At 37.9% G+C, this 27,968-nt stretch overlaps 2 protein-coding genes across 7 annotated transcripts; one reads left to right on the forward strand and one right to left on the reverse strand.

The window, feature by feature from the left end:
• The first annotated feature begins 6,242 nt into the window (after positions 1-6,242).
• On the forward strand, positions 6,243-19,472 carry tmco4 (transmembrane and coiled-coil domains 4). 4 transcript variants are annotated; one of them, XM_044119956.1, is made up of 15 exons: positions 6,243-6,488; positions 6,807-6,975; positions 7,666-7,804; positions 7,875-8,049; positions 9,830-9,857; positions 9,952-10,081; positions 10,263-10,360; positions 10,462-10,605; positions 10,693-10,812; positions 13,147-13,311; positions 13,414-13,550; positions 14,485-14,569; positions 14,662-14,779; positions 17,074-17,191; positions 18,149-19,472. In XM_044119956.1, the coding sequence occupies exons 2-15, from the start codon at positions 6,939-6,941 to the stop codon at positions 18,563-18,565; spliced, it is 1,911 nt and encodes a 636-aa protein (XP_043975891.1). In that variant the 5' UTR covers positions 6,243-6,488; positions 6,807-6,938; the 3' UTR covers positions 18,566-19,472. The 4 variants fall into 4 exon arrangements, with proteins under 4 accessions (XP_043975891.1, XP_043975909.1, XP_043975884.1 ...); XM_044119974.1 differs by having other exon boundaries at positions 6,305-6,547; positions 7,638-7,804; XM_044119949.1 differs by having other exon boundaries at positions 6,307-6,547.
• On the reverse strand, positions 14,795-27,755 carry htr6 (5-hydroxytryptamine (serotonin) receptor 6). 3 transcript variants are annotated; one of them, XR_006370879.1, is made up of 5 exons: positions 25,857-27,755; positions 24,606-24,740; positions 22,534-22,951; positions 20,524-20,952; positions 14,795-16,047 (listed from the first exon to the last, which is right to left on the reverse strand). XR_006370879.1 is itself a non-coding variant. In XM_044119996.1 (3 exons), exons 1-3 carry the CDS (start codon positions 26,769-26,771, stop codon positions 22,595-22,597), a joined length of 1,407 nt encoding a protein of 468 aa, XP_043975931.1. In that variant the 5' UTR covers positions 26,772-27,755; the 3' UTR covers positions 22,164-22,594. The 3 variants fall into 3 exon arrangements, 1 of the variants encoding a protein (XP_043975931.1); XR_006370878.1 differs by lacking the exon at positions 14,795-16,047 and having other exon boundaries at positions 19,620-20,952; XM_044119996.1 differs by lacking the exons at positions 14,795-16,047; positions 20,524-20,952 and having other exon boundaries at positions 22,164-22,951.
• Positions 27,756-27,968: the final 213 nt, after the last annotated feature.

Here is a 27,968-nt window from a genome sequence, read left to right on the forward strand (position 1 = left end):
TACTCACGGATACTTTGCTAGTTTTTGTTTTGTCTCTTGATTTATTTCGTCCTTTTCTCCTTCCCTCTGGTTTAAATTTTTATTTTGTGCAGTTGTTTATGGTCCAGATTACTCGTCGCCAATTTGTTGTGTCTTTACTCCAACATAGTATATTTAAATAAAAGATTCAACTCGGTGGTAAGAAAATGAACGTGATTTTACTGATCTTTACTTTTGTCTCAAAAGTTACATACCAATGCACTGGCAGATAACCTCTAGGTAAGCTTAGTAGGAGTAGTTCCGCTGAAGTAAATAGATCCACTTTATATACTACTACAGAACTCCCTAAGTATCTGCTGTTACTTTTCATTAGTCACACTTGTTTGTCATGATTTGGGTGGTGAGGCAGAGGCAGGAGACCCCAGGTGAGATGAATAAGATGGTTTAATGATGAAGAAAAGTCCAGAAATCCAAAAACACACAAAGTCCAGGCAGCACAAAGGAGCGGATGCAGAAGCTCGCAAACAGTGACAACAGGTACTGGACAAACATGATGAGGACCCAACGAGGAACAGAGAACACAGAGGGTAATCAAGGAGACAAGAAACACCTGGGAGCAATCAAGGGGAGACAGGACAACACAGAGACACAGAAACTCAAAATAAACACAGAAAAGGAACAGCTCCTGACATTGTTGGCACTGTAGCAAATTTCAGTGTGTCACCTTGGTCAAAAGTAAATTAAGTAAAGTTCCAGAGAATACAATTCCTCAAAAGTATCTAACTTTATACATATTGTCGCTTTGCAAACTTCAATGTTTTCAATATTTTAGTCCCACCACAAAAAAAGTGCATAACTGTGAAAGGGAAAGAAAAAGATACTTGATTTTCAAATTAAAAGAAAAAAAACAAAACAAAGTTGTGTTCAGCTCCTTTTACGCTGATGCCCTGGAGTAAAATCCAGTGCTAATTAGAAGTCCTCTAATTAGTAAGGAGAGTTAATTAATGTATAATTTAATCACAATCTAATTTAATTGGCTTTTATTTTGGGATACCATAGTAAAGGGGGCTAAATACAAATTGTACTTAGCCCCCTTTACTATGGTATCCCAAAATACTATGTAGCTATTGAATGAATTACTAAAACTCCCCATTTTTCAGATAACATGAATTATCACATGCTTTCTTTGACAAAGCAAAGAAAGCATGTAAAAAGTCTGGAGCAATCAAAATAACACGTGAGTTACATTTTGTAATAATAGATTTTATTGCATCACTGTTTGGGTGACTTCTTTCATACAACCAGATGTACTCATGATTACATACAGAGTTGTCTTTCTGTTTCTCCATGTAAAGATTCAGGCTATAAGATAAGGTAAAACCAGGAGGCTCTGACAGTTTTTAAGTTAATCATTTACAAACACCATATTGGAAAATGCAACAGCAGGGAGGAACTATTTTCTGTCTCACTCCCAGACTGCTCTGCTTAAAGTTCAACACATGATTTTGCTGAGGTTCTTAGTAAATACTGATTTTAACTTCATACTTTTTCATTTACAGATATTTCAGAAATCCCAGAAAGTCCAGAATATAAATGCTAGAAGCGAAATGTGAAATCTTTATTCCCTGCATAGCTTAAGGATGTGTAATGACATGGAATTAAACATCTCAGAAGTCTGTTAGAGACAAATAATTAGAAGAAGTAAATAATTAATAGTTTTACTGTAGAAACTGCATTCTTTTCAAATCACAAAACTCAAAATGACCTACTCCAGCAGGACATGATGCACAGGTGTGCAAATATGCACAGCCTGGATTTTATGAACAGTGCAGCAAGAGTTCACTTCATATCAACCTTTCCATCTCTGTTTTTTCAACAGCAAGGATTTTTTTCTGTTTCCACTCTGGGTGTCCTCTTTTTCTGACTACAAAAGGTGAAAAGGCTAAATCTGTCAAAGTAGAGCCGAAGAACTAATTATCTAATTCTTCAGAATATAAAATTTCCTGATTGTATATTTACAATAAACATTTGTTCATTTTCCGTTCATTACAGCTTAAATACAACAAACAAAGTCAGATGCATAAAGAATATGTTTTTTTTGTTTTTGTTTTTGTTTTTATTACTATGCTGTTGTTTTGCCACTTGTAAGGATTTGCTTGAATCTGGCCAGTAGATTGCGTAAACAGGATGGAGACAGGCATAGCTGCTAAGAGACAAATCCAGGATGTTATTTTTGACAAAACAGCAGCATTGTAAAAATCCTTCTTCCCCATGGGGGTCCTGGCTGGAAATTTAACCCACTCTCATACTTTTCCAGTGTTTGACTTTGTCTCTGAGTCATTGCTCAGAATTCAGACTAGAAAACATGAATAAACATCAAGCATACAGAACTGAAGGAGAGAGGAGCTGATCCCACAATGTCTGAAGAGGAAACGTCCAAGAGAGCGGTATTCTGAAGTCACAGCACATTAAGGCGATTATTTTATTCCATTGATTTGGACTATTAATCAGTTAAATTCTACAGATTTTTTATTTAACCACTCAAGTCTTTGTATAAATATTAGGAATAAAATATGCAAATAATTAAATTATTTAATGCAAATTTTAAATCAGAAAATAAACATAAAATTGCTAAATGTGCCGTAACAGAGCACTCCTTTAGTGAATTGAACCTGGTGAAAGTAAACTATTCTGCTTGAATTGTTTTGGATAAAACATACTTACACACAGAGGTATTTTTATCTTAAATACAAATTTAATATGTATATATTCTACAGTTTTGTCTTAATTATTGCCCTGAATATGTTGTTTTTTTTCATCAGATTGCTTTTTTAGAGTCTGTATACTCCAGAAAACAATTACTTAATTTCTAAATTACTTGATGATTATTTCCATAATTGATTTATCATGATTAATCTGATTAATCATTCCAGCCACATAGCATATTACTATCATATTGTTATGCACAATGTTTAAGGCTCTCTAGAGATTTTTCATACTTTTTTCATACTTTCTTTAAGCATTGCACAATATGACATCAGGGTGTGTTTAGTAGCATGTCAACTCTGGGGAAATCTGTCAACTCCCTATAATGTTTTCCACCTGCGAAATAAGCTGTCTCACTGTGCAAAAATGAACTTCCATTTGTTTGGAAATTGCCCTATAAAAGTCTTCCCAGATTGATGAACAGCAGCAATTGTTTCTTTAAGTTCCCTGCTGTTGGTCTCCTTATGAGTGCATTGACATACATCTTTATGTTCCAGACGGGCAGAATACAAAAATACAGACTTCTGCTGAATAGTGGCCACAGTAGCAGTTAATGTACATCAAATACATTCAATTAACAGCATCCGGCCAATAGTTTCCTATTACATCTGATAAAACTCCAATCACATCTATTCTCCCTTCTATTTCACCTTTTTAAAAAGTTTTGTTGGCTCTAGTGGCCTTTATTTGAAAGTAGTTTAACAGGAAACAGGTAATGCAGCAACTGTTACCAGGCCGGGAATCGAACTTGTGACCACGAGGACTAAGACCATGTGTTGTGTTTTGGCCCTACATCACCACAGTACCCATGTATTATACTTACTATCCAAAGAGTGAGATGACTTGTAATTTTTTTTAACATCTACTATAGGATTTTTAAAAAAAAAAAAACTTGTTTTTTCTGTTCTTAGGGTATAAATGTAAAATAAATAAAAAAAACAACATAGCACAAACAGAATGAATATATTTTCTATATTTTCTACTTGACTGAGAAATGAAGTACACTGAAAAAAAACCTCTTTGGATGAACATAAAAAAATCATAGAAAGGTTTTCCACCTGATTACTTTGCTTTATTTCAGCACCATGTAATTTTGTTACTCCTATTTAAAGCAAATGTGTTAGGTCAACTTAATTTATTAAGGTTATTCCAATGTAAAGCAATTGTGTTGGCTCACGTTATGTTATTATAGCTATTCTATGGTTGATTCTAAATCAAACATGTTGGCTCAACTTAATGTTTTATGGTTATTCTAATTTAAATAAAATGAGTTGGCTCAACTTATGTTATTATGGTTATTCTATTAAGTGTTGGCTCAACTTATGTTATTATGGTTATTCTATTAAGTGTTGGCTCAACTTATGTTATTATGGTTATTCTATTAAGTGTTGGCTCAACTTAATTTATTATGGTTATTCCAATTTAAAGCAAATGTGTTGGCTCAATTGCATTTATTAAGGTTGATTCAACTCGTTTACTATAGTTGGACCCAATGTAATTTAAAAGAACCAGCCCAACTGATTTGCAATGCTTTGGACCAAATAATTTACTTGACTAAGATTAATGGCAATTTAGTTGAAACCAACTTTTTTTTCCCATTTTTTTCTCCAGAGTTTTTGCAGCGCCCGTGGCTCTTTTTGTTTCAAGACAGTAGGCAGACAGAGTGAGGACATGTGGCAAAGGTCACCAGGACCGGGAGTCGAACCAGTGACATCTGCGTCGAGGACTAGGACCTCCAAAAGTGGGACGTGCTAACTCCCTGCGCCACCACAGCACGCCTGAGAAACCAACGTATGTTACAGTGATATCTTCACACTACTTATTAAGTTGATCCAACTCATGAAAATTAAGGTAGCTCAACAAACATGCTTCATGCTGAAAGAAAGCTATTTAATTACATGTGAAAATCCTTTCCATGATTTAATTACGTTAATTCAAAGACAATTTTTTAAAATAGTCAAAGACTTTTTTTACAGTTCTTAAATGCACTGCTACAGTGGAGTTTTTAAAGGCTGAAAGAAAGAACTGCACTGTTACAATGCAATTCTTAAATGCCAATAGTGGCCTGCAGAGAAAAACAAATAGTTTAATGTGTAACTAAAACCGCTTTAAAGTTTTACCAGGCACAAAACAGTTATGTTGCGTGATCTCCCTTAATCTCTCCTGATCCCCTGATCTCGCTAGACCCTCTTCGGAGGGAAATTAATCTGACTAAATCGAATCACGTTATCTCAACTTGAATACATGTTATATTCAAGTTGAGACAAAAAACAATTGTCTCATTGGTCTTGTGTGATATCCCATGATTTCCCATGATCTTGCGTGATATCCCATGATCTCACTCCTTGTCTTCAGCATAAGATCATCCATCCATCCATTTTCTGTTCATCCTTGTCCCATAGAGGGGTCGGGAGGGTTGCTGGTGCCTATCTCCAACTACGTTCTGGGCGAGAGGCGGGATACACCCTGGACAGGTTGCCAGCCTGTCACAGGAGCACAAGGTCAGTCTGACTATAATGAATCATGTTATCTCAACATGATTAAATTTCATAAATGTGAAGTTGTTGAATTTCTTGTTTATCCAACATGATTGTATCACGTTTTTGTTTGAAACATAAAATTCTTTAGTTAAAAGTACATGATATTCTTTTGTTGATGTGATAACCCCCTAAGTTAATTTTTTTCAGTGTAGGAAAAAGCTAATCATTTCTAACGTAATGACAAAAGAAATAGACCTAAATTGTACTAAATATTACCCATTTTACTTTACTGTTCAGTAGTACTTTACTCCATAGAAACACTGAAAACAAAACAAACAAACTACATTTGCTCTTAAGATCAGTCATTTTATTACAATTTTGAGCAAATTAGTAAAAGAAATTGTGCTCCAGCAGAACCCGGATTATTTACAGAAAATCACAATAAAACACATTGACAAAATATGAACACGGTAAGTGGTTATAAATACGTAAGTCATGTATTGTGCAAAATATACATTATTCTGACAATATGTGTACTCTACATAATCATGATTCTTTATCATTATCCTTAATTACCAGAATGACATGACCTTAATATAAACATCCTATTTCTTATTTGACATCCATAAACTTTTTGAATGCTTGTATTATTAAACGTGCAAAAATAAACAGTGCCGCATAAACATCCAAAGGCTGCATCTATTCCAGTGACACCAATGTGCTTAACTAAAGCAGATTTCTTCACTGCTTGGCAGGAAACCTGTCTGATACATCACCATCAAGGCGTCTCATGGAAATGGACAGCCTTTTCAGACACTCAACAACCCACTCTGAGCAAGAAACATTTAAGTATATCTGGTGAATACATTTTCACCTTTATGAGTTCAGTAAAAGTAGCGAGAAAATTAACAAACATAATGTCCGAGTGAAGAGTGTAATGAAAGAAAAATAGAAGCTACACTTACACCTACTGGCCACAGATGGAATAATATTGATGGATCAGCTGACTTTCATTTGTTTCTCTTCAAATTGTGGTCGGTGTTACTCACTGTAGTGCTGCCCGCTGCTTTACTTTGGGAATCAATGGCAAATAACTAATATTTATTCCCCAATGAAATAATATTATTATAACAGACATATGGTTTATTTTATTTTAGGGCTGTTATCGTGAGAAAACCTCTACCATGCTGCTTAAAGTTTGTTGCCAACCGCCAATAAAATCAAGAAGAAGAAGAAGAAGAAAACCTCTACCCTTGTTCGAGAGTACGTGGAAGTTACGTCACTTTTAATTTGACAAGGTTGCGGTGCATTTGATGATGCTGGTAAATATTTCACTTGCTAACCGTAAAAGATCGTTTCACCTAACATCTAGTATTGTCAACGCTCGTGGTTGTATTGTATCAGTTATATTTGAACTTAACTGTGTAAAAAATATATTCTCTAAATAATATATTACACTAGCAATAATGCGTTTCTAATTTTAGTTTTTCTTTCAGCATTTTCATGATTCAGCTCAGAATAGCATCGCTAACTACATAATTAAAACGAAAACATTTACTAAAATCAGCTGTTTTTCTTCAGTAATACAGGAATAAAGCTACCTGTACAGTAATCTAAGTAGCGTAAGTGTCGTGAAAGCTGTAATATCAGGGCTCTGAGTGGAAACGTGAATGCAACAAAAGTTCAGACTTCAGAGTTGTGACAGCTACCATCATGGAGGAAAAACAAAGCAACGCCAACTTCTCACCAGGTACAGCTGAATGCCCTTACTGTTTTCATTAACATAGTGTTAAAATAATTAAGTAAACTGGTCACGTCGTTTGTATTTCACCAAGTACCGTTAGCTTGTTTACTTAGCAAGGGACGAGTAGATAAGACAGCTGTCTCAGCTAATGCTGTTTTACTTTCGCTGAAATTCATAAGGTTTTAAAACCGGAAAATAGCTAACGTTGAAAAGATTAAGAGAAACTAAACATGTGTATCGCTTTTTGGCAGCTTGATTCTGTTGAATTCAGGTCAGCTCATCAGAGAGCGGATGAAGTACAAAGTTAGACTGTAATCTAGTTCTTGCTTTATGAGGACAAAACAATATGAAATGGGCTGCATTCATATCTCAGGCAGCTCAGTTCAATAAAATTTTTAATACCAACGCTAGCCACCAAACTACAAATAGATCAACCATAAAGCAGTGCTTTAGTGTAAAGGGAAAATTATATATTTTTTTGTTTGTTTGTTTGTTTTTTTTATATCAGCTTTGGATACCCTCTTTACTCTAATACCCCTGAAGAAATTCAGCAAAGTGAAGTTACCTACATCCACTCTTACATCATCACCATTCAGTCCATCCTCCATAGTGGATAGATAGAGTATGTAGGGTAATGTGTGTGTTTTCTCTCATGTGTGTTGTTTCAGTTTTCCATGAGCCCATTTCTCTTCTCAGACCCTGGAGGAGCAGCAGCAACAGCAGATCATGAGTCGGAGAAAATGACCAGCCGCCAGCTTACTGAACAGAGCCGCTTTGCTTTTGCTGCTCTGTGCGCTGTTTCCTTGGGCCAGCTGTTTTCTGCGTCTGAAAACAGGTGGGGAGGAGATGCTATCTGAGCATGACAGTCCTGTTTACTGTAATGAGAGTTTCTTCTTTTTCTGTAGTGCGTTTAGGGAGCAGTACCTTCAGGACTTGGTCCAATTGCTGGGTCTGGACCAGTCAGTGATGCCAGTCATGGGGGCTTTCCTGTCAGGCCTGGGCTCTGAGGGCACAGACACCTTCCTCTCAATCCTACAGGCAGATCCGCTGGTGGCTGCAGGAACCACGCCCATCATACAGGTGTTTGACTTTCAAATAAGCAAGAATCCTTTGCTATATTAAAAGAATCTCACAGTGGAAAAGCATTTCTTCAATATTTTCTGTGATATTTAGAGATTTCTTTACAATTCTGCTCAGTGTATGTGTTGGCTGCTCGTTCAGCTTTGTTTGTCACAGTTCCAATTATTTTAATGTCTTTTTTTAATCAATGCTTTTCCTTGGCAAAGTTTGGTAATAGATGCCTTGATTTTAAAAATACAACAAAAAAATGTATAATAACTGCTCATTGTTTTTATTCAAAAACAGAGAGAAACAGTTATCCCTTCTGCTGCTATAAAAATACGACCCAAAAACAATCCATTTATATATATATAAAAAAGGCAAGGTTTCTGAAAATTAGCACAAACACAGCAGGTGATTATTGTTTATGTAATAAAAACATTGTGTTAATGAGAGTCAGAGAGGGAGAACAGGGGTGCAACTAACAGTTATTTTAGTTATCTGATGATTAATTATGTAAAAAATTAGCACATTCTATAGACTTTTTATTTAAGATTCTTTTATATAACATTAGAAATACATTAAGAATTCAAATAGACAAATAATTCCATTACTTTTTAAAGTAAGAGAATGAGGATTTATTGCCTAAAATGCAATAGCAGTTTTCCTTTAGCATATAGTTGATCATTTGTAGCAACTGGGTGGATCTGCAGGTAAAACAATTCCTCTAACATCCACATGTGAAAAGCTTAGTCCTTTCTGCTTCACTCAGCATCTATACAGTGCAGGACTGATCTACTGATTAGCAGATACCAAAAGCTGCTAAATAAGAGATTTTATTTTACGGAATTTGAACCGACTGAAGCTAAAACTTCCACTTGAGACGTTTTGGAAAGAACACATTACAGTTCTTTCTCTTAAATAGAAAACAAATGTTTTTGTGCAATTTTGGCTTAATCAGTGATCCTTTTGATTCTAAATAATCCAATTAATAATTAATCAATTAATAAATTAGTCAACAATAATTTCAATAATCAATTAATCTGATGAATTGTTACAGACCTAATAGTGTCTATTTTTAAAAATATCTTTCAAACTGTTGAGTTCTCCAGAGTTCTGTTAACAGGGCTGTCATGATAACAAATTTAGCTGGATGATAAACTGTCCCAAAGGGGGGTGCTAAGGTGGTGCAGGGGTTAAGCAGAACCCTCATAAGGAGGCCTTAGTCATTGATGCGGACGTCACAGTTTCGATTCCCGGCCTGGTGACCCTTGCGGCATGTCTTCCAGCTTCTCTCATTGCCCCCTTTCCTGTCTTAGCACTTTCAAATAAAGGCCACTACAACCAAAGAAAAAAAGAAATTACTGCAATAAATAATAATATTGTTGTTTTGAGACCATTTTCAACTAATCAAATGGTAATAGCATAACAGTCCAAGTACGCCCTTTCAAAAATTGAAGAATGTTTAACACTGAAACTGGAATACATTTTAAATATCTAAAATAAATAAAACAACAGAAACACAACAAAAAAGGATCCTAAAGTCTCTGTAAATAAAGCTGAACTTCAGGAACAGATTGTAGTTAAGACCAAAACAGCAGACTGAAACTTTTATCATCCAGTCTTTGGTAGAAAGAGAGAAAAGAGGAAAACAATAAATCATGCAAATGGAAATTATTGAGTTTTTTATTTTTATTTTATCTTGCAATCGATTGACTTATTGTTTATTGCAAATAGAGAACAAATCTGGCGGTTGCATTCATTCCTCCACCTGTTGTAACCAGCTGTCTTTCCTCTCCAGGATCTGGTGTCTTTGTCTGTCAAAGATGGTAAGGATCATATAAGACATCATGTTGAAAGGGTTGGTTTTTTTTTTGTTTTTTTTTATATATCTTTAAACGGACGACTTGTTGTGCTTATCAGGTCAATATGATGCCAGAGCGAGAGTCCTGATCCGTCATGTGAGCTGTTTGCTGCGAGTGTCTCCTCAGCAGCTGGAAGAGTTTGAGGAGACGCTGGAAGAGAGGCTGAGGGAGGCAGGAGAAGAGAGCGAGTAAGCTTCATAGAAACATTTCTCTTAAAGCTGTTTTCATTTGCAAACACATATAGTGTTTATTATTTCTGATGGCAGTAAGATAACACTGTGGTGTAACCAGAAAGACGTTATCTCGGAGACTACAGGAGCCGCCTGGTTTCCTTTAACTCACCCAGCTCGTCTGTCTGATTCCAACCAGAGAGGAGTCGTCCCGCCGCCGGAGGAGAGAACGAGGACGAAAGCTGAGACGCTACCTCCTGATTGGCTTGGCCACCGTGGGGGGAGGAACCGTGATCGGTGATTAATCCTGTTCTTCAGAGGACAAACCATGCTTTTAGGAAAATAAAACTGATGTGAAGACTATCCTGTGTTATGTGTTGTGTAACGTTTTCTTCCAGGTGTGACAGGTGGACTGGCGGCTCCGCTGGTGGCAGCTGGGGCCAGCGCTGTGCTGGGGGCCAGTGGGGCTGCGGCTCTGGGCTCAGCTGCTGGTATTGCTATAATGGCCTCTCTGTTTGGAGCTGCTGGAGCTGGACTGACTGGTAACTGACTGGGCTCGTCTCACTTTTTCCATCTGAAGCATGATTTATTTAAATTTTTATCCTGATTTCCACACGTCCTCTCTGCAGGATATAAAATGAATAAGTGTGTTGGGGCCATAGAAGAGTTTGAATTTCGACCAATGAGCTCTGGGAAGCATCTGCACCTGACCATAGCTGTGACCGGTTGGCTCTGCAGTGGGAAATACAGTGAGTGAGCCTCCAGTCAAGTTTGATTTCCTGTCAGTGTGCACATCACAGCTTTACAGATTAGAGCCATTCTGTAGTACTCTAGATGTGTCAGGATCTGTTCCTTTTCGGTATTCATTTTGAGTTTCTGTGTGTTTGTGTTGTCCTGTCTTCCCTTGATTGTTCCCAGGTGTTTCATGTCTCCTTGATTAACCTCTGTGTATTTAACCCCACTTGTGAACTTAAACATTGGGATAGTTTATGATAAATAATAAGTTGCTGGGAAACCAACATTCAAAAGGAAACGCACATCTTTTAGATGGCATTACCACAGATCTTTATTTAATCAGCAACATAACATCATAATGTATTAGTTAGATCGTCGTGACAAAGACACTCGCGAGCCGGCTAAGTGACATCCTTCGCGGGAAGGGGGCGAGTTTTAGACGGCTCGTGTTTTGTAGTTGACTGCAGCTGCAACTCCATCTCCTTTTAAAAACACTGTAAAACCACAAATATGCATCCATCTACATATCATTTAAACTAATGTATTAACTTATTTTTCTTGTGTCTTGTGACGTATACTGTGCTGTCAGATCAGTACATGCTGTCACCACCGGCAATCACATGACTGCGACTAGTCGACATGAAATGTAAAAACTCGCGAGACGTCCTAGAGTCGACTAGTCGACTAATTGGTTCAACCCCTAGTTGGCACCAACACTTGCGGGACTGCCTCCACCAACATTCCCGCAACTCATGACAAGATGCTTATTAAACCCCCTCATATGTTTATGTTTTTATTTTAAAGAAGCCAGACATTCTTCAGATGTTTTAAAGAAGAAAGTTTGTTTTTCAGCAGTTTCTTTGGACTTCTTTATTTGGACCTTTGTGATTTATTTTGAGGTCCAGTTCCTGGCTGTGACCGATTATTGATCAGCTTGATGTAAGTGAGAGGTCAATAAAGCATAACTCATAATATGTACATTAGGGCTGAAAGTAACAATTTAGTTTTAGTTTAGTTAGATATTAATCTATTGAGTATTCTGATGATTATTCAATTAATCAGATAAAAAACTGGCACATTTTGCAGGTTTTTCATTTGAGCCTTTTTAATATTAGAAATGGACTAATATATGCAAATGAAAACAATTCAGTTCCTTTTGTTTGTTTTTTCACAGAATGTAAACAAAGTGAAGCTAAATGCTTGAGGAGGTTTTGGTGGAACATATTTGCAGACAGGTTTTTTTTATCTGAAATGTAAAATGCATATATTTTTGTAAGGTTTTGGCTTAATTTCTGTTGAATAAATTGTTCTTTCAACAATTGGCCTTTTTGAGGCTGTATGCTCCAGTTAATCAATTAATCAATCAAATTTTATTTGTATAGCACATTTCAGCAGCAAGGCATTTCAAAGTGCTTTACATCAAATCAAACACAGAAACCCAATGCAACATAGAATCAATAATCAAAACACGACAATAGTTCCATCAGTAAATTTGTAATTGATTACGTTTCAAATACAGTCCTAAACAGGTTGGGTTTTAGTCGAGTTTGTATCCATAAAAGGTTTACCTGCTATACTTCTACTGTGTTATATGGAAAAAAATACCTTTTGCTATTTTTATTCCCACTCACGCTCACAATCACACAGTTTAAAACGATGTAAACAGCCTTTCAAAGAGCTTCCGGCACCAGGCTCCGTACACCTGTTTCATGGAACTTCGAGCAGGGACTTCGCAAATTCTATGGTACCTGTTAGTGTCTAGAATTTACAGGGTTTCATAAATGAATTCATCACAATTAATCTGATTAACCGTTTCACCCCTGGTATGTGCTCAGTACAAAATATAATAAAAACTGACTGAGTAACTTAAAAACGTTAAATATTGTTGATTATCCTCACCAGATATCATCTTGTATTACATTGTAAGTTCAGTAACATTGATCCATCTGTCATATTTAAACTTTAATACAGTTAGACAACAAATAATTACAGGAAATGAACAGAAACGCATAGACTTTGACTTTTTATTGATTCATTTTTACCTTGAACTTAAAACCTCATTGTTGTGGATTACATTGTTCTAGAAAGTTCCAAGAAGAAAAAAGTAGCATAAATAATAGAGGAATTAAATGCACAAAATGTTTGTGAACTGCATTAACAGTTATTATTGCATGTGTAACTATGCAGAAAACACTGAATAAATTCCTCTCTTACATAAAAGCGAGCAGCTCTTTCATTAAAATGCACTCAGTCACGTGCTCATTGTCCCTTCTCACACAATGGCTGTAAAAACACTCAGCATTGAACAGCCACTTAGACTAAAAACAACCCGCGCCTGCTGCGTTCAGGTTCGTACCAGGCCCCGTGGTCCAGCCTGGGGGAGTGTGGCGAGCAATACTGCCTGGTGTGGGAGTCACGCTTCCTCCGGGACCTGGGCTCCGCCATGACCTCTCTACTGGATGGGCTGGTCAGCATGGTGGCTCAGGAAGCCCTGAAGTACACCGTGCTCTCAGGTACTGCCAGATCTCCAGTCACTTCAGAAAAAACCTGCTCCTGATTTGATCCTGGATCCATTTGAATATATTTTTGACTGTGACAAAAATATATTGTCACAGGCATCGTGACAGCTCTGACGTGGCCCGCATCTTTGCTAGCAGCGGCCAGCGTCATTGACAACCCCTGGTGTGTTTGTCTGAACCGCTCGGCTGAGGTGGGCAAACACCTGGCTCAGGTGCTGAGGAGCAGGCAGCAGGTAGGCCCACACTGTCATCCTCTCAGGGCTCAGTCTAAGCAGCTGTATAGCTGTGATATAATTGTTTTAGTTGGCAAATTTAACATTGCTGTTACTGTCCTTACTTTTCAAACAAAATGCTTAAGAGCTGAAAAAGAAATAAAATAAAATTATTTAATTTGTTTCTATAAACCTGAATGTTGTTAAATTCCTGCATCCAACTTCCATCCATTGAGTTTGTCATTTATTTTTTAATCTGATGTCTTTTGACATTTGATTCTTCAAATCTTTGGCAGTTCATTTTCTTTTGTTTTTCTTAACATATTTCTTATGTTTAGTAAATATAGTAAAACATTTGACAGTTCTGTGATCAGCTTTAACCCTGAATGACTTTTTACAAATTATTACTGTTTGAAATCTGTTAAATCTTTTTTTTCCCTTCAAAAACAGTTTTACCAATTATTTTTGTGGGCTCCAGTGTCCCCGATATGAAAGTAGGCTGACAGGAAAGGGGTAGACATGCGGCAAATATCGCCGGGTCTGGAATCGAACTCGCGACGGCTGTGTCGAGGACTCAAGGCCTCCAAACGTGGGTCACGCTATCCCCTACGCCACCACAGCACGCCCCCATCAGATTGTTTTTAAATCAAATTAAACTCCACTAGGCTGAGAGAAGCAGCTTTTTTATCTATCTTTGTTGATGGTGGATGTTGCTTGTGGGCCATTTTTACAGGTGCAACAGAAATATACAAGTCCAAAGGTTCTAACCAGAAACCTTATACGTTTTTAAAAAAAGGTTATTAGCTGCGTTAAAAAAATTAACACATTCATATCTATACATTTCATAATCTGACATTAAAAAGTCTCAACTTTAGAAAATATGCATAACAACTAAGATAAAAATACATGTTGTCCATGTAAAATAATTACTTGTCTTTTCTGGCTGTGTTTAAAGGGGAAGCGACCCGTCAGCCTCATAGGTTTCAGTCTTGGAGCCCGAGTCATCTACTACTGTCTGCAGGAGCTTGCTAGTGATAAAGGTACCGTATCAGGGTCTGTCATTTGATCAACTGCAGTGCTACTGTTTAAAGTGGAAGCAGAGGTAAATGCAGAGCATTTCTCCAATCCTCAGGTAGTGAAGGAGTGGTAGAAGATGTGGTCCTCCTCGGGGCTCCTGTTGACGGCTCTGAGAAGTCCTGGGAGAGAATGGTTAGGGTGGTGGCAGGAAGAATAGTCAACGGGTACTGCAGGTAAACTCATGATCTCTAATGATTAGGGGCCTTGTGTGTTCTCTTATGATTTAGCCAAACATAATGACTAGTCCAGGTTGGAGATTGCTTTAGAGGATTTAGAGGATTTTATTCAGCTTCAGTTCAACAGTCCATCAACAGTCTATCACCTCCAGCGTGAGTCTAACAACAGACTGACTGCCCGTGGAGCAGAGCCCTGCTTTTAAAGCCACAGGCTCCGCCCACAGACAACTCCAAATAATCAAAATCTAAGCAATTACTCAAATAAACTCTTAAAGTATACAAAAATAATAATAATAACAATAATAATAATAAGAAAAATAAATAAATAAACTTGTAAACAAAAATACAATACTCAATTTAATAGAAAACACTTGGTACTATTCTGATGACATCATGCAGTCATCATGTGACTCCCTCCCAGCAAGCCACCATCTGAAAAACAAAACCCTACTTGAAAATAAAACCAGGAAAATGTTTGATGCTGAAAATAATGGGTTTAGGATGAATGTTTAACTGAAGTAGGAACACCGTGTGTGCACCCACGATGAACTGCCTCAGTTTAAGCTGCAACAAAAAAGTTAGTGATTGTGTATGTGTTGGTGTGTATATGTGCGGGCGTGCTTGCATGCTGACACGGACTCTAATTAAGTCCTAACTCGTGACGGCTCCTCCGTCACAGACCTCATGTATAAAGCGTGCGTATGCATAAAAAATGTGTGGTGTTATATTTTATGCTTAATCAGCTTGTTTAAAAATGAATGTAAATATACGCAAACTTTTGACCTGCTCTGAAAATGTGCGCCAGCCACACAAACCTTTTCTGTCGGCAATATCAAACTACAAGCACCAAAACTAACCTAAATACACTGAAATCTGACTACATTCAGTGTTATTTAGACCAAAAAGCATCAAAACCGATGTTTTTTATGATTTTAATATTTTGTTGTTTAAACATAAACAATAAAACTGAACATTTATCCTCAGACAATAACCTAACACGCACACAAAATAAAGAAAATAAAAATAAAAGCATGTGAAAAACTCACTTGAATGTACATAGTACTTTTCCTCAGTTCTGCATCAAAGCACATAAATTGCATCTGCAGGGGAATTTCCTTCTCATCCATCCATCCATTTTCTATTCACCCTTGTCCCTAATGGGGTCGGGAGGGTTGCTGGTGCCTATCTCCAGCTATGTTCCGGGCGAGAGGCGGGGTTCACCCTGGATAGGTTGCCAGTCTGTCGCAGGGCAAATTTCCTTCTCACTAAAAGAGAAGAAAATAGGTTTGAATGAACAGATTATCTCCAAACAGGTTTGATTATATTTAAGGTGATCAGGGTGTGTATAATCACATGTATATAAGTATCTGCCCAAAAGTGAGCCACATAATTCTGGAGCGCTTTAGCTGCTGTCTTGTTGAGTTCTGTCTGTCGTCAATGGAAGGATTCAGAGGGAGCGATTGATCATAGGTCATATTGATCTGCTGGGAAATGTTGATGATGGTTTATTATCAGTTAGATTAACCAGACTGATCATCCTGGAGCTCTTTTGTGAATGCACCTTTATGGACAGAAAACATCTGTATTCTGTAAATGTACAACTTATGCACATGATTTCTCTATCCACTTTCAATATGGCGGATGCTATAATGTATTGCAACAACAGCCGAACTTCCGGGTCAAAAGCACTGTCGTCCAATCAGCGATCTCTCAGGTCTCCAACTGGGACATACCCTTTGCGTTTTGTTAACGTTGTAGTGCTTCGTTAATGTTGTTGTGTTTTTCTAATTTGTAATTGAACTTCCTTGATGTTGTGTTTTTATAATTTGTAATTGTGCTATGTTAATGTTGAAGTGATTGCACCTCTGGGCCACTGTACGAAAGCACATTTTAAATAAAAACAGAATTATTATCATAAATACTTATACTGCTACAAGCAAGGACCGTTGCTATGGTTCACGTGGCGGCAGACTTCCGGAAATTTGTACTAATTTACATATGTATGCATGGGTGGAGACAAGGCGGACCAGCAGCTGTGCTCAACTTCCCGCAAATTCTGATTTATAGATTTATAAATGCGCACAGCGTTATACATCCAATTTTGTTTTGTGTGCCGCACTTTTCTAAATCTGACCGTATTGACATACAGTTTTAGTGTGAAAACTGCGCACTCTTTTATACATGAGGCCCCAGATGTCTACAGATATACAGTCACTGTTTGTAGGAGTTTTTCTACTAAACATCTGTGGCAGTGTATCAGTAAATGACTTTATGAATCCTCTGCCTGTCAGAGGCGACTGGCTCCTGGGGTTCCTGTACCGAAGCTCAGCTGCACAGCTGTCTGTCGCTGGGCTGCAGCCAATCAACATCCAGGACCGCCGCATAATTAATGTGGATCTCTCATCTGTGGTAAGCCCTCATGCTGTTAAAATAGCTAAAATGAAAACAGTGCTCAAACTAGACAACAGTCTGAAATAATTTCTCTTTTATTTAATGAAAAATTTTTAGACTACTTGAGAGATCTTCATTGATTGTAAATCAGTTTTATCATTAGATTATAAGCTAATCATAACTCACTTCATTTTTAGATGAGGCAACATGCATGCCAATCTGAGAAACAATCAGAGTAGTTTTAATTAAAAAAGAGAGACTGTTCATGGAGTTCTAGCAAACATTAATCTGCTGGTTTGTACCAAACATGACATGATCAGTGTCAGAACTTTAACATTTATATATAGTAAATAAATAAATTAGATTTATTTAACTAATAGCTTTGACCTTTTATACACTGAGCACGGATAAGTACATGTTCATCCCCAGATGATTCAATAAGGACAGAACTCAACAAGACAGCAGCTTATTCTGTCTTTATGCAATACAACACCCAAATCAGACACAATGCAAAACAAGAGGAAGATCAAAATTTAAACTCATACTTCATATACGTCACAGGACTGATAAAAATCCACTTCCTTTCTCTACTTTTACACCCACAGAAGCCACATTTGTACGAACATACAACAGAAACAGTGTGACAGCAGCTTCATAAAAAAGTTTCAGCAAATATTAGTCTTCTAGGTTTGAACCCAGCATAAGCACCACACATTTAATTAACATTATAAATTACATAAATAAACTCACTATTCTGGGTTTCAATAAAAGTAGAAATCATTATGTAATGAACTGGGAAATTTAAATTACTAGTGGGCCACAAAATTTATTAAATTAAAAATACAAAATAGCTTACTGTAAATTTTTGTTTTGTTTTACCTGCTCAACAATAAGCATTTATTTTAATGGAATCTGACTGATGTTTTGGTCAAACCAAAGTCAAAACTAAAAAAACATCTGCATGATGTCTGGCAGGTGAAAGGCCACTTGGACTACATGCGTCAGATGGACACCATCTTGGTGGCAGTGGGAGTTCCCACCAAAGAAGTGGCAGGAGCTTCATTTGTTCTTCCTCAGATTGTAAGAAGTGCTCAGAAGACCGTAGACCGGACCGAAGAGCAGCATCGAGCGAGCGAGAAAGACAAAATGTCATCACAAGAGAGCACAGACTGGAGGGACAAGACAGAGGACATGGGCGATGGCTGGGACATTCCTGACATCACAGATCTGCTAGACTCGCTGAATGAGATGGAACCAAACAACGAAGTCTCAGTTCTAAACAATGTTTCCCCTAACAACGCCACATCCTCTGATTTCATTGCTCAGAACAGCAGAGAGGAGACTGAGCCGGATGATGAGCAGATGTTCTGGAGCTGGAACTTACACAAATAAAAACCTGGAGAAGAGTGAGTTCCAGAACCAGTTCTGCTGCTCTCAGGTTATTTTATGCAACACAGCAACTTCTTCAGTGGATAGACATTTATGTTGTTGGCAGAGAAAACACGTGTCATACATGTATATGGCAGCTTTTAGAAAACAAATTAACTACCTTGTTTCACTACTTAATGTACAAATAATTTAATCATAATTTTGCAACACAGTGTTGTTTTTTATTAACTGTAAAGGTGATTAATATTTGTTCTCCTGTGAGACCAAATACCTGCAGAATAGTTTAGTTTGCTGGATTTATAATGGGACACTTGGGTCGAGTGACTACAGGGACATGGGGGAGGATATAATAAGGGACAATTGGGAGGATTTAACATGGGACATTCAGGAATACTTAATATGGGTTATTTGGGAGGGTTTATAATGGAAGATTTGGGTGGATTTCATATTGGACATTTGGGAGGATTTAATATGGATGTAACATGGGACATTTGGGATAATTCAACATATGACATTTGGGAGGATTTAATTTGGGACATTTGGGAGGATTTAACATGGGACATGTGTAACAGGGAAAAATTCTACAAGGCCACCTGATCTGGCTCTATGCTTGATGTCGTTTTAGACACGAAGCGTGTTATGTACCTTTTAACAATAAAGTTAAAAGGTTTTTTTTTTTACTTTACTGTGATGAGCCATAAATATAGGGAAATGATCACTTATATCACTTATTATGCACTTAACTATTCCATTTTTTTAAATTACCACAGTTGCACTTGTACTAGTAATTCTGGCTGGTTGAGTAATCACTAGATATAAAGTTCTACTGAACATGGCTTCTGCAAAATCTGTAAGTCATTTTGTTCTGTCCTTGTTTTAATAAATCAATATTGAAATCTCCACATATTAACCAAGTTTTCTTATCATTTAATCCATTCAGGAAATTTTCACAGCTATTTCTAACAGAGCCTGTCATTATGTATACAAGCTACAATGTTACTTATTTTCTCCATCTCAGTTTCAACAGTAACATTTTCCATCATCTCATCCAAAGCAAATGACATACATTTAATTTTTCACATCTCAAGGAACAACTAACATACAGCAACACCCCCACCTTTGTTCTTCACTCAATTTGTATGAGAGAGATTGTATCCCTCCAACTCCATCTCCGAAAAATGATCAAATGTTACAAGTCAAACAAATGGAACAGAAACAGAGTGACATTCACCGTCCAGCACTGAACGTCAGTCAGCTCATTTAGGGCTGACACCAAGTGAAGCATAGATTGTAGAGTGAGTTTAGCTCTTATTCTTCTCATTCTGTTGCATCCCTAAAGGGTAGTGTAATCAGTTTCATTTTGTTTATGTACCAGTCTTATATGATATGGTTATGGCTTGGCAGCAGGGGTGTGTGTGTGTAAGCAGATAAGAGAGATAGAGGAATTCACAGAATCAATTTAACTATAACACTTATAACTTCTTTTCTGTTCTGTCATTCCATATAAAACCAAATGGGATCCTGTAATGTAAATCAACAAAAACATGCATTCTAATAAATATAGGTTGTGACAAGCATATCACAGTTGACTGTAAAAAAAAAACACAGGTGTTGAAAAAGTAGTCTGTTGGCATGGGAGTACCAGACATGGTACTCTCTTTCATCTACACTGTGTAAACAATTATAACAAAAGTTGTAGCATTGAGGATTCATTTTATTATTGGACAACTACAGCTCTCTCGGTTAGTCCAAAATGTTAATAACCTCTCAAACCTGAATATTTAAGTAAGTATAAGTGAGATTTTGGCTTTCTCAGGACAATATTTATGTGTGCACAATTATTAGGCAACTATTAGTGTGAAGAATTATTATACAACTGAATTAAAACTGAAAATGTTCCCATCTCACTTGTTATTATCTGTTATAGTGAGAATAATAAACATGCAACTCAAATCACTGACCAGTATCGCTACCCTTCTTTTGAGCAACCTTCCTTTTATGGAACCCGCCAGTTGCCGATCTGTTGATGATCAACTTTTTATGCAGCAGCATCCACAGCCTTCCGACATTGTTCAGAAACGTGTACCACTTTTCTTCACCTTAAATCTCCCATTTAAGAAGAGCAAGTTGTCCATGGGGGACAACTTGTCCATGGACAAGTTGTCACGTTACTGATCCAGCCATGTGCCTATCCATTATCAATAACATCTGGCCCGTCAAGAGCCACTCTCATCTCAGCAGTCCATAAAACCTTTGAAAGATCTGTATCTTGGTCCAGTCTTTCAGCTTATATTTCTTGATCAGTGGTGATTGGGTTTCAGCCTTCCATGGCCAGGTCTCTGAACTTTGAACACTTTCACACTTCTGGGCACTCCAGGTAGGTTGCAGTTCTGGAATATGACAGTAACAGAAGATAATGGTTGCTTCACATTTGATTCTTCTCAAATCTTTGCCAGTTAATTTACTTCTTTTTTTTCTGAACATATTTCTTGTGACCCTGTTCCATTATTATTATCAAAATATTTGATGGTTCTGTGATCACACTCCAATATTTTAGTAATTTCAACAGTGCTACATCTCTCTGGATAACTTTTTTGCACCTTTCAGAGTCACTTAAATCTTTTTGTTGGCCCCTTTTGTCTGAGGTCTGAGGAAAAGAAGCTGCCTAATAATTTTGCACAAATGCGTTGTGTGTGAATGGGCTATTAAAATTCCTGGCCCAACCTGCTGTGGCGCTGTTGACACACTTGCTTTCTCGCAGTTTCCTAGTGAAACTACGAGAAAGTTTCACTAGTTGCACAAGCCCACTTTAGTGAGAAAGTGGGGTTGTGTGTGTTGTGTTGTGTTTGTGTGTGTGTGGTGAAATATGGTTCATAGCTACAAGGAAACATAGAATTGGACATTTTTTAAATCTTTTTTTGACTGCCGGGTCAAATTGACCCGAACAGTATCTACAGTACAGACCAAAAGTTTGGACACACCTTCTAATTGAATTCAAGTAGAAGGCGTGTCCAAACTTTTGAAGCTGAGTTTTCTATGAGTTCTATGAGCTGAGTTTGAATTCAATTAGAAGGCGTGTCCAAACTTTTGGTCTGTACTGTATGTAAAAAGTAGACGCAGGGGGTCACCACACTTGTGTTACTTTTAACACAAGTGTGGTGTGTAAAATGAATAAATTTTCAATTTCTATGTAGAGGGCACCTATTAGGGCATATAGAAAAAGTTTCATCCAAAAAAAACAACTTACAACTATTTTAAAAAAAATTTAAACTTTAAAACGGGTCAATTTGACCCAGAACATAACAGGAGGGTAAAATTAGGAGGTGCTGCTTTGTGTTGGTGTATCTCATAAAACCCCAATGAAATATACTGAAATATTAAAGTTCAAGGGTTGTGAATACTTTTGCAAACCACTTTATGCTTAGTTTGGTAAAACTCAGCTCCTTGTTCAACGCTTCACTCTGACCAGAGGGTCTGGACCTTCGGCTAAATAATTACTTCCTGGAGGACTTATAAAATATAAACCTCTGTTGAGGTTTATATTTTTACCCAATTGACGTAATGTGCCAGTGCACACTATGAAACTTATTGAACGTTGTTTGCACTGTAAACAACCATCCTCCACTGTGAAAAGAGAAGAGCTGATCTGAACAAGGCGATAGGTTATGTTAAATATTTGGAGGTTCATCACCAACTTCCTTCACGTCCTCTGCTGCCATTGCTAAACCTACAGGCGAAATACAATCTAAATTAGAGCAGACGATCAACGGCATCATTTTCAAAAACTTTCTAGAAAAAATAAAGAGCTGGGAAAGTTGAAAATTTGATAGAAAAAATGTTTAACTAAATTTAAACATTTTTGCTTCTTCTGTTCTTCCAACAAACACTCTCAGGTAGTTGTGCTCATATGTGTTAAATCTGATTTTCTCTGTTCAGTCAAATATAAAATATTACTGAGCATCAGTACTTACCAATGGCCCATCCTCCCCGTGTAATTCCTCAGTCACTAACTGGCTGTGCTTCCACAGTGATTCAGTCCAGATTGTCCACCTGGTTGGGAAGAAGCAGAGGCAACTCAATCCCAGCGTGTTCGGCATCCAGCAGGTTGACGCTGTCTGTGGCAGTGGCTGCTGGGTGTGCAGGGTCGGAGTCCAGAGGCGAGGTCAGGTTGCTGGCCATGTTGGGCTCCCCTGAGTTGCGCAAAGAGATGGAGAGAGCCGGCGAGGGTCTCCTGGGTGACCGTGATGAACAGCAGGGCAGGAGCTTAGCCAGAGCTCGCTTGAAGTCCCTCATGAATAGCGGGTAGATGATAGGGTTTATGGTGCTGTTACAGTAGCCCAGCCAGGTGATGGCGTCAAACAGCGCAAGTGGGACACACTCACACACTGCCTGAAGGAAGACACAGGATTTCCTGGCATCTTAACGTAGCAACAGGAGTTTCTTTACAAAATATTTAGGAGATATGAAAAATAAATTTAAAAAATGATAGAAACTGTTTCCTCTGATGAAACATTGAGTTATGTTAACTTTGTCAATGTTTAAATACTTTTAAGATGTGAGTTTGTTGTAAGAAGCAGGCACTAGTGTAGAACAGTGGAAGAAACAAAAAGTTTCTAAAGCACGCCTGGACCAAGACAGAAATTACAGAGTAAATCACAAACCTAACAGTACGGAGTTTAATCTGTGCAGCTTTTGTTTGAATGAGTGAAAATATCTGTATATCTTTGACACAAGCATTTTAAACTGACAATTAATGTCTTGCACCTTTGACAAAAAGGTTTACATCATTTTACAAATTAAACAAGTGTGAGTATTCTTTGATTTTATAGCACACATTTCTAATGCGTTTAGTTTTAAGGGAACAATGGATTGCGCTTAAGGAAGTTGATTGAATAAAAAAAAAACTTTTTAAGGAAATTTTGAACTGAATAAAATTTTTGTCACAACATTACCCTTGCAGTGGGCAGGTTGAGTTTCAGGTGAAAGATACTGAATGATAAAGTTCAGATGTACATAAAATCTAGTAAAATTAAAAATAATTGATTATTTTGAAACCATCATGTTTTATAAATTAAATCTCCAGTTTAAAAATTACATTTCCTATGGTGAAAGGCCATAAACTTAAGCTGTGAGAGGTTCCACCACAATTTGTGTTCCAAAATGTTACAAACTGAAGTTGATCATCTGAATTTTTTTTAAAAGATCTGACAGTTTGTAAACCAGATGTGTCATAAACAAGCTCACAGCTTATTAGCTCTTAACTCCATATCGTTTGATATGTGAGTGCTTGAAGGTTTAGACAGAAACAATGAAGAAGGAGACAGCTGTTAGAGGAGAGCTTCCAATACTATCAAGATGAGACAAGGAGGCGGTGGGAATGAGACAGAAGGGGGTGTGTGTTTCACACACCACATTGAGTGTGAAAAGAAAGGAGAGCGCAGACACAGTCAAGTCTCTGCAGCTCTGTTTCTCCAGAGGGAGGGCACAGATGGTAAATCAAAATGACAGGATCATCTTAAAAAACAGAACAAGTGTGATTATGAATTTAGATTAAGCTGCATATTGACATGTATTCGGTCTCAAAGAGCATTTCATGCCACTTGTTTGTTAGGAGTATATATTCAGTTCATTCAAAATGATTTGTTTCAACAATTTGAAAATTGCAAATGGTCCTTTAGTGGGCTAAGCAAACAAGCGTTTGGCTTTAAATGAGTCAGACATACAGAGCTGAAATGCCAATCTATTTCTTTGTTGGCTTGGCAAGGCTGTGACGCCAAGGCTGGCCAACACAAAAATAGACCAGTATCCAAGTGTTTTTTCACTGTGCATTTCCTGTGTTTGGTCCTAGTACATTTATTTTTCATACTTGTCATGCTTGTAAAATAATTGGTGAGAAGAATCACTGAATCATACAGAGTCAGTCCAGAAGACAAAAGTGTTGCAAATGTTTGTAGTAAAACCGTTAAAATTCCTGCATGTGCGTGGGAGGGGACTAAAGCTTTAGCAGTACTGTGTCAGCCAGCGGTCAGGGGCTCATACTGACCTGAGCCATGTTTGTGATGAAAAAGGGTAACCAGGTGCTGAAGAAAAGTCCCAGAAGGACTCCTAGTGTGAGGCTAGCCTTCAGTGCCCTCCGACCCTGCTTGTGAGCAAGACGGCGCTCACTGGTCACAGACAGCTAAGGATAGCAGAGAGTGACAGAAAAACGGTAGATATAGAGGTACAAATACAATTCACATCTACTTTTACTGCTGCCATCATGGATGAATTGTTAGACAATAAATAATAAAAATTAGCTTACAAGTCTAGCATGAATACACCAGTACTAGTACCCATATTTATTTTACAAAAGAACTTATTTGGGTGTCTTTGGTATAATTCTGACTGATTTTAATTATTTTAACAATTCATTTTAATGATGTGGTAATTAGGCTACACCAATTATATAAGTTGTAATCAACCTTTCTTAGACTTGTTCAAGGTCAGTCTTGTTGTTCATAAACTTTCCATTAATACTCTTACCACATAAATGGAAATTTGGGTAGATCTCTGGATATTTATTTGGATTTCAAATTCATATAAAATCAACACTAAAATGAACTCTAACTTAAAATCAGAAGGAAAATCAATGAGAGAGAGAAAATTTAGGAAAATCAAAATTTTAACTTCATCCTTAACAATTAAGTAAATGAAACACACAAGCAGTGATAAAAAGTGATTAAAGAACTAACATTCATCAAGAATTTTTTTCAAAACTGCTAAAATTGGGTAAATTTTAAAAATAAAAAACATTTTTGTAAGCAATTTGAAGTGATACATAAATTACAATTTGAATACTTATTGAGGTACTCTACAGCAAAAAGAAAAGTGTTGCAGTTTTGTTTTTATACTCAGAAAAGAACAAATAATAACGTCTTTACTACCTCCTAGAAAGCTGGACAAACCAATCTTACACTTCCACTGGATGGAGCTGTGACATTTAAATAACAGCCTTTAAAACAACACAGTGAGTCTCTCTGGGGGAAGCTACTGTATACATTTTCCCTCTAGCTATTCCAAAAAAGGAGAATTATTCAACAAGTTATTTTTAAATGTTCAAGGTTGCAGTGCAGCCAAGCAACTTCTTGTCCTTCCATGATGATTTTTTTTGCCTCTATAAATGTCAAGAACTTCAGTTAGGAAACCTTTGCAGTACATAACCAGCTCCTACTGTCAGGAGCCATTTCCTTTAAACTTCAACAGACCTTCATGCAGTATTCACCTTGGCAGAGTTTCAGTTTTATTGTTCTCTTACCAGTGCATTTTGAGACATGGCAGGTCCTTGATGACCGCAGTCACATCCATCTTGCTGAGCTGACCCGGAAGCAACACCGGGCGAAGGAGGCTGGGCAGGTTCTCCAAAGGACGGATGAGGGTGAGGAGGGTGGCTCAATGCCGCCACTCTCTTTGCTTGTTTCCGTGCTGCCAGAAGGATCTGGCAATAGGTGAAGCAAATGGCGCTGGAGGGCAAAAAGAAGGTAAGCACGGATGCCACCAAAGCAAAGGGCAGGGTCACCCGCAGGCGGCACTGAAAGGACGCACCTCCCATTGGCGACTGCTGGAAGTAGGAGTCCGGGTATTGCTTTTCATGGAAGGAACTGATGTTACCAAGGCTGACTTGAGGAATTAGCAAGTATTCATCCCCGTGACCCAAACTGTGCCAGTTCATCTTAATGGGTAGGAAAGAGGCCAGGGCTGCCAGACTCCAAGCGGCCCCAACCAGAAGTAGAGCCCTGGGTGGGGTCATCCTCTGCTTGTAACGTAGTGGCGAAATGATGAAGAGGTAGCGGTCAAGGCTAATCACACACAAGTTCAGGATGGACGCACTGCAGCACATGACGTCGAAGCAAAGCCAAACCGGGCAAAAGGCAGGCCACAGCATCCAAGAGCCGCACAGCACGTTGAGCATGGCTGGGGGCATGACCACCAACGCCACCATCAGGTCGGAGAAGAACAGAGACACCAGGAAGCAGTTGGAGGTGCAGCGCAAAGAGCGGTGGGCAAACACCAAAGCGATGAGCAGGATGTTGCCACAGACGGTCATGAAGATGATGGCAGTCAACATGAAGGCCAACAACCAGGGGCCGCTGCCCGTGATGTTCCAGTCACTGGAAACAAGAGAGCTGCCCTTGGAACTGCCCACAGAGGCAGATGGGTGGAAGTCGGTCATGGTGGATGCAGTTATCCAGAAATCAGCCTCTAAGGGTCACTCCCCCAGTCACTCCTCAGAGTTCCCAACTGGATCTAATTCCTGGCCAAAGCTCACACCTCAAAACTTTACCACAGAGTTCTTGCTATCAAAAACCATCCAACTCTTCTTCTCCATGGGTTAACATCTCCACATTGGCAGGAATCACTCTGCAGAGACTAAACTGAAATCCCCCAAACTGTTTGCCTCATCTCTCCATCCTGGCCAGCATGTCCTTCCTTCATCCACAGCTGAGAGCCAGAATGAGCTCTTCGGTAGATGACAGAGCTGCATGTCACAATGATGACAGGTACTGGAGGAGGGCACAAAGAGAGATAAGCCTTTACTTCGCACATAAAAGCAGTGCCAGAGACATGACCCACTGAGGATGGAGAGAGATCCTCGTAAACGCACCTCGGGGAAAAAGACTCGGCCAGTTTTTGCAAGTCCTTTTATTCTGGGAAACAGAGAAACAAAAATCTGTAACAGAAACAAAAAAGCTGCAACAGTCATTACCAAGCAAGGCTGTGTTCAGAAGTGCTCTACAGCTATCATGATCCTTGTAAAAGAGCTGCATCCCTTTGCCTCCGTTAATCCCTGAGGCGGCCACTTCATCGTGTTTCCCAGTCGAAGCGCACAGCTACTGAGTGCGAGCGTGTCCAACATGGAGCATAACCATGCACAATCACAGCCCAGATATGCTAATTCTGCATCATAGGAACTGTGTGGGTGGTCTTTCTCCTATTTTGGTTCTGAAGTTTTTATCTGTTTCAATAAAAATATGCGCATTTTTGTAAAGCCTGTTCGCATTTTGTGGGCCTGTTCTTCTGTGTAGCTTTTTTTTTAGAAACATTCTGTGATTCTGTTAACCGATGCAATCACAATGTATTCATTCACATACACTTTCTACACTAATGTTCTTTTAAGCAAAAGAACATTAATGTTTTCATTTTTGATAAGAAAATTAAGTGGATTTTGTAACTATTGATAATTGTACATTTTCTATTTTAGACATACATTTTTCCATTCTAGTGATTCTTAAAACTGTTGATATAGAAACTGATTTTTTTGTTGCTTCCTGACAAAATTACAATAATGCTTACATTTAATTATTATTGCATATCATTAACACACAAGAAATGCTAGATCCTAGATTCTAATGGCAATTTGAAACTGTCT

Source organism: Gambusia affinis, linkage group LG01 (genome assembly GCF_019740435.1).
Source record: "Gambusia affinis linkage group LG01, SWU_Gaff_1.0, whole genome shotgun sequence".
Lineage (NCBI taxonomy): Eukaryota > Metazoa > Chordata > Actinopteri > Cyprinodontiformes > Poeciliidae > Gambusia > Gambusia affinis.